Genomic DNA, 7,104 nt, shown 5'->3' with positions numbered 1-7,104 from the left:
AAGTTAAATAAAAAGCGCCCATCCATAAAAAATAATTATTTAGTGAAATCCTCGTTTTGTACTTCTAATTAGTGACCGTTGTTTTGTTTTGATCTCTCCGCTGCGCTTCCGCGTTCGTCACTTCTGAGCGGCGCATGCACAAAGCTGACCTCATACGTCATCCGCCCGGAACTGCTTCCGTGTACAACATTGAGCGCAAGCTAGATTAAAGTGATCTAGGATGACTTGAGGGTGAGTAATTTGTGGGCTAATTTTCATTTTTGGGTGAACTAACCCTTTAAGGAGCTGTACTCCGTACTGAATCACATCTCTGTGTTTCTGCAGAAGCTGCATGTGTTCCTGTTTCAGGACGTGTTGGTGGTCACCCGGGCCGTCACCCAGAATGAGCAGCTGTGCTATCAGCTTCACCGGCAGCCCATCCCCGTCAGAGATCTGGAGTGGGAAGACCTGCAGGACGGAGAGATGCGCCTCGGAGGATCCATCAGAGGAGCCTTCAGCAACAGCGAGCGCAGTGAGTCCCAAACTCACCAGGCCCAGAATATTAACACACCGCACAAAAATGGCCTGGGTATTTACAGTGTGATAGCAAACAAATTCTGAATGAGTCAAACTGAGGTCTGGGAAATCCTGCGGGATTTCTGCGGGAATGTTTCGAGAAAGTGACATCTTTAGTCTTTATGCATGAAAATATAGCTGCCTTTATATTTTAGGAAGAGGGCCATTTGTAAGGGGATCATCTTACACTACCGGTCAAAACTTTGGTTGTTTATTTTGATAAATCATCAAAAAGGGATATATTTGATCAAACAATTCTGTAAAATATGAATATTGTGAAATTGTATTACTGTTTAAAAGAACTGTTATATTTTAAAATGTAATTTATTTCTGTGATGACAAATCTGAATTTGCTCACATATGATAGGCTGATTTGTTGATTATTAATTCATTATTATTGGTGCCAAATTATTAATAGTGGTTCTTGTTATTATCAATGTTGGAAACAGTCTTTGCTACTTAACCATTTTTGTGGAAGCCATGATTCGGGATTATTTGAATAAAAAGTTCAAAAGAACAGCATGAATTTGAAATAGAAATCTTTTGTAACATTTTTGTAACATACTTACTGAAAAGATTGATTGATTGATTGATTGATGAAATTCTATTTAAACTAGTACCATTTAAAAGTTTGGGGTTTCCACATAAATATTAAGCAGCAATAACTTGTTTTTAACATATAATAATATAATAATAATTAGAAATTGAATTGAATACTTTATTGTCATTGCACGATTGCAGGCCCGGACTGGCCATCGGGAGCACCGGCAGAAATCCCGGTGGCCTGGCGGCTGATTTGGCCCGCTGCCCTGTTTTATTTTTTATTTTTTAGTTATTATTATTAATGTTTTCTATTTACGCCTTCTCAATGTACCAAAGTGATCATTTCCGATTTTTTCATTCGATAATAAATCGATAATAAGTCATAAATCGGTTAGTCTTGATTGTCAGCGCTGCGCTTTACGAATCAGCTCACTTGTGTTCCGCGCTTCCGTCAAACGATTCCAAACAGAACCGATGTGCGGGTCTCGATGAAAGAGAGGAAGCGGCCAGAAGAAGCAGTGAAATGTAGCAACATCACTGACCTGTTCAGGGCTACAAGTGCAGGTCAGTTTCATCTGTAAATACGCTAGTTGTCTTTATTAACGTAGTTGAGTGTTAAACTGCTAGTATCAGTACAGTAGCACCCCATTATTATCATCATTCAGAATATTGTGCTAAAGGACATCAATATCGATTGTAAAGTTACATTAAAAAAATTAGCAGAGACAGATATTCACATGGATTTATTATACAAGGAGGGAGGGAGCTAGAGACAGCAACACAAAAATAATATGAGTAACAGGCTCACAGCCTAATAATTCAATAGTGTATTAGACTTTTTCAACAAATATATTCTACTAATTTTGACATTTAGGCACTTTAGAAATTGTGTTTTAATACCCTGCCAGTCAAAAGTTTTTGAACAGTAAGATTTTTAATGTTTTTTAAAGAAGTCTCTTCTGCTCACTAAGCCTGCATTTATTTGATCCAAAATATAGCAAAAACAGTAATATTGTGAAATATTTCTATTACAATGTAATTTATTTCTGTGATGTAAAGCTGAATTTTCAGCATGCTCAAAAAACATTTATTATTAACATTTAACATTATTATTATTATTATTATGTTGAAAACAGATTAGATTTTTTTTCAGGTTTTATCTGAATTAGAAATCTTTTGTAACATTATAAATGTCTTTATCATCACTTTTGATCAATTTAAAGCATCCTTGCTAAATAAAAGTAATAATTTCTATAACCCCCCCCCAAAAAAAATTATACTGACTCCAAGTATAGTGCATTACAAAATCTTTTTATTTTTTAGATAAATGCTGTTCTTTGGATCTTTTTATTCATCAAAGAATCCTGATGTACTCAACTGTTTTAAATATTGATAATAATAATAATAATAATAATAATAACAACAAATATGTTTCTTGAACAACAAATCAGTATATTAGAATGATTTCTGAAGAATCATGTGACACTGAAGACTTGAGTAATGATAAAAATTCAGCTTTTTGATCACAGGAATAAATTACGTTTTAAATATATATTCCAATCAAAAGCAGTTATTTTAAATAGTAAAAATATTTCACAATATTACTGCTCTTGCTGTACTTCGGAGAAATGATTGTAACATTATAAATGTCTTTATCATGACTTTTGATCAATTTAAATCATCCTTGCTAAATAAAATAATAATTTCTATAACCCCCCCCCCAAAAAAAAAATTATACTGACTCCAAGTATAGTGCATTACAAAATCTTTTTATTTTTTAGATAAATGCTGTTCTTTGGATCTTTTTATTCATCAAAGAATCCTGATGTACTCAACTGTTTTAAATATTGATAATAATAATAATAATAATAATAATAACAACAAATATGTTTCTTGAACAACAAATCAGTATATTAGAATGATTTCTGAAGAATCATGTGACACTGAAGACTTGAGTAATGATAAAAATTCAGCTTTTTGATCACAGGAATAAATTACATTTTAAATATATATTCCAATCGAAAGCAGTTACTTTTGATCAATTTAAAGCATCCTTGCTAAATAAAAGTAATAATTTCTATAACCCCCCCCCAAAAAAAATTATACTGACTCCAAGTATAGTGCATTACAAAATCTTTTTATTTTTTAGATAAATGCTGTTCTTTGGATCTTTTTATTCATCAAAGAATCCTGATGTACTCAACTGTTTTAAATATTGATAATAATAATAATAATAATAATAATAACAACAAATATGTTTCTTGAACAACAAATCAGTATATTAGAATGATTTCTGAAGAATCATGTGACACTGAAGACTTGAGTAATGATAAAAATTCAGCTTTTTGATCACAGGAATAAATTACGTTTTAAATATATATTCCAATCAAAAGCAGTTATTTTAAATAGTAAAAATATTTCACAATATTACTGCTCTTGCTGTACTTTGGATCAAATAAATGCAGGCTTGGTGAGCAGAAGAGACTTCTATTCTGTTTTTAATGTAAAAAATGACTAAGGATTTAGACCTTTTTTATGTGATGGCCATACAAATAATAGGGTTGTCTGGTTTCAGAAATGGTTGTGGATGTATAGGCTATATACAGGAAATAAGGGGCCAAAATTGCACCTTTTGGGGTACAACAGCTTGTCACTGGAACAGGACCCTTAAAAGGACATCTTTGTTCCTTTTTTTACCCCTAATAGGCAGGCCTACAAATTAGTACCTTAAGGGTATGAATTACTACTCTAAGGTACTAATATGTACGGTGTTCTAATATGTACGTCCCAGTCCGGCTCTGCACAATTGTACAATGAAATTCAAATGCAACTCCTTGTCGAGTCAAGTCAAGTCACCATTATTTATATAGTGCTTTTTACAATGCAAGTTGTGTCAAAGCAGCTTTACAGTATCAAATGGGGAAATAGTGTGTCTTTCTCCTCTGGCCAGACAAACCCAGTTTAAATCTAGGCTGCAGCAGAGTCAGATTGTGCAGAGGACTCCCGTGGTCTTGTCCCAAAGGCCGTCTTTTGTATGTGGTAAGAAACATACAAAAGAATATAAAGACATCAAACATTAGTATTAGAAAAAGTCCATTGTAATTATGCATTTAGTTCTCTAATGGCACGTGGATAAAAACTGTTCTTAAGCCTGGAGGTGCGGGCCTGGATAGCCCTGTAGCGCCTCCCAGAAGGTAGCAGTGTAAACTGGATGTTTCCAGGATGGGTACAGTCTTGAATTATGCGCGCCACACGACGCAAGCATCTGGCTCTATATGTGAGGGAATCTGTGTTTTACAGTGTGTCTTGAGCAGCAAATCGTCATATTATACTGATTTCTGAAGATCATGTGACACTGAAGACTCGAGTAATGATTCTGAAAATACAGCTTTGATCACAGAAATAAATTACATTTGAACATATATTGGAATAGAAAACTGTTCTTTTAAAATATATTATTTTACAGCAAATATTTATATTTATACAGCTTTGGTGAGCAGAAGAGACTTAATTCTAAGAATTATTGGGGAATTATTCCAAACTTTTGACCAGTAGTGTATCTGGAGTCCCAGGCATCAAAAATCCCCGTCTTAATCTACATGCTGTGAATGCTTTGCACAGAACTACAGATGCCTAAAGAGCTGCTGTAAACATGTTTGTCTCCCTCCAGCCAAGAACTTTTTCCGGGTGGCGTTTCGCAGCGGAGGACAGCTGCAGACGCACTGCTTCCAGGCCAGCGATGCCTTCAATAAACAGCAGTGGCTCAACTGCATTCGACAGGCCAAAGAAGCTGTGAACCCACAGACAGCAGCTCGGTGCTCAGACTGCAGTGCTGACGCTAGCGCCGAGTGCCCACAGATGGACCCGACAGACCTAACCCTCACGCCTGTGAAAACATGAGCCATCCTGTTCAGTATTGTGTTGCAGAAAAGGAAGCACTTCTCGGAGACTGACGCTGCTGTCCATGGTTCTGTGTTATTCTGTGCCTTGCTTGTTCGTGGCAATCGTTCAGAAACTGAGCATCTGGGTCCACCGTTTCACTTTAATCTCGCTGTCTGCAACTGAAATGCACTGCTGTCTGCGCAAGAAAACAGTCACGTCGGTGTAAAAGGTGAAATATTGTTCCACGTTCGTTCCGTATAATCACTAATAAAAAATGACCAGTCGAATGTTTTCACGAGTAAAGGGCGATCACAGTATTTCGTGCTGTCACACGATTAATCGCGATTAATCGCATCTAAAATAAACGTTTTTGTGGTGTGTATATATAAATACACACACATACTGTATATATTTTGAAAATATTTACATGTATATACATTTATATATTTATATTCTTATATTATATATAAATTTATATATATTTTATATATTTAATATTTAATATATAAACAACATATTTCTCTTATATATACATGCATGTTTGTATTTATATATACATTATAAATATACACACATATATTATGTAAACAAACACTTTTATTTTGGATGCGATTAATCGCGATTAATCGTTTGACAGCATATTCACACATATTCATCTCATAGAGTATGTCTGAGCACACAGTCGATGTCAGAGCCAGATCCAATGATGAATATTAAAACTAATCCACGAATGATTTCTGTGAAGCACTTTGAAAGGAGCTCAGTTCTGGAGGATTGACATTGTGGTGGAAATATCAGTTTTGTACATAAACTCTTCTGTAGCAGTTTGTTAGCGTCAACAGAACGTCTCTTGTGCCATGCAGATCAGCGCAAATCTCTGTCATAGTGTTTTTGTGTGCGCCGCCAAAACCGACAACTTATGCTGTAAAGAGAACAATCTGTGCCAAAAACGTGTCTGGTGGTTTTCAGTATTGTCAGATGTGCAGCGTTCAGTTTATAAAAGTCTTTTATTCTGTTACATTTACATTTTTCATTTCTTGTTTGTTTTTTTTCTCTCTTGAAAGTATTGTATTGAAATGTATGATATAAGATGTTTATTTATAGTTTGGTTGCTGTTGGATTAAAAGGAAATGTGAGGTTATATGTTGTAGAAATGTTGTAGATGAGAAAAGAAAGCGCACAGGGCCATATGGAAGAGTTTGAAGGTAAACTGAGGTGGAAATGCATGTTTAATACATGAGAGAGACTGGCTGATGGACAGTGTGTAACAAAATGAAGAAAATCAAATAAACATTTTAAAAACCTTGAATATTTCTCTCCTTCACATAATGTTTGTTGTGAATTGTTATGTAATGGTATAAATGATGAGCATTGTAGTTATTCGAGGGGGTAGTAATGTACGCTCAGAATCGCTTGGCTTTCAGTGTAGGAAATGTTTTGATGCAAAGGTGTGAAGTTTAAGTTCAGCTTTGAATGTTTACCGTCTTTAAACACAGTGGAAAACAATGTTCAGGGACTGCCGAGTCCCTCTAGTGCTGTGTATCACATCTTCATAATGAGGACCTCGGGGAGCCAAATGTTAAAAACACATTTAGCTCCTGCTCTATATGACGATCAATACACTACCTTTCAAAGTTCAGCGTGTTCCTGCTACCATGCTCTTCTTACACATTTGACTGCGTACACTACTGTTCAAAGGTTTGGAGCCCGTAATATTATTTCAATGTTTTTTTTAAGTGTCTTATGCTTACCAAGGCTTCATTTTAAAAATAAAATTTACAGTAAAAACAGTAAAATTGTGAAATAATATTACAATTCAAAATAGCTGTTTAATATTTGAATATATTTTTTTAATTAGTGCTGTCATACGATTAATCGCGTCCAAAATAAACGTTTTTATTTACATAATATATGTATGAGTACTGTGTATATTTATTATGTATTTATAAATACACACACATACAGTATATATTTTGAAAATATCTACATGTATATATTTATATTATATATAAATATATTTAATATGTAAACATAACATATTTTTCGTAAATATATCCATGCATGTGTGTGTATTTATATATAAATAATAAATATACAGCACGCAAACAATTTATGTAAACAAAA

General features: G+C 34.3%; 1 protein-coding gene across 2 annotated transcripts in view; it reads left to right on the top strand.

The window, feature by feature from the left end:
• arhgef3 (Rho guanine nucleotide exchange factor (GEF) 3) overlaps positions 1–5,310 on the top strand; it is a 57,053-nt gene extending 51,743 nt beyond the window's left edge. For both annotated transcript variants that reach the window (XM_016509954.1, XM_016509955.1), the window contains 2 exons: positions 325–511; positions 4,769–5,310. In XM_016509954.1, coding sequence (XP_016365440.1) covers positions 325–511; positions 4,769–4,998 — 417 coding nt within the window. In that variant the 3' untranslated portion in view covers positions 4,999–5,310. The remainder of the gene's footprint in view (positions 1–324; positions 512–4,768) is intronic.
• Positions 5,311–7,104: the final 1,794 nt, after the last annotated feature.

The sequence above is a fragment of the Sinocyclocheilus rhinocerous genome, unplaced genomic scaffold (assembly GCF_001515625.1).
Source record: "Sinocyclocheilus rhinocerous isolate Xijiao unplaced genomic scaffold, SAMN03320098_v1.1 scaffold3797, whole genome shotgun sequence".
In the NCBI taxonomy this organism is placed as follows: Eukaryota; Metazoa; Chordata; class Actinopteri; order Cypriniformes; family Cyprinidae; genus Sinocyclocheilus; species Sinocyclocheilus rhinocerous.
Note: the sequence above shows the minus strand (reverse complement) of the source record. Positions and strands in the feature narration are given on the sequence as shown.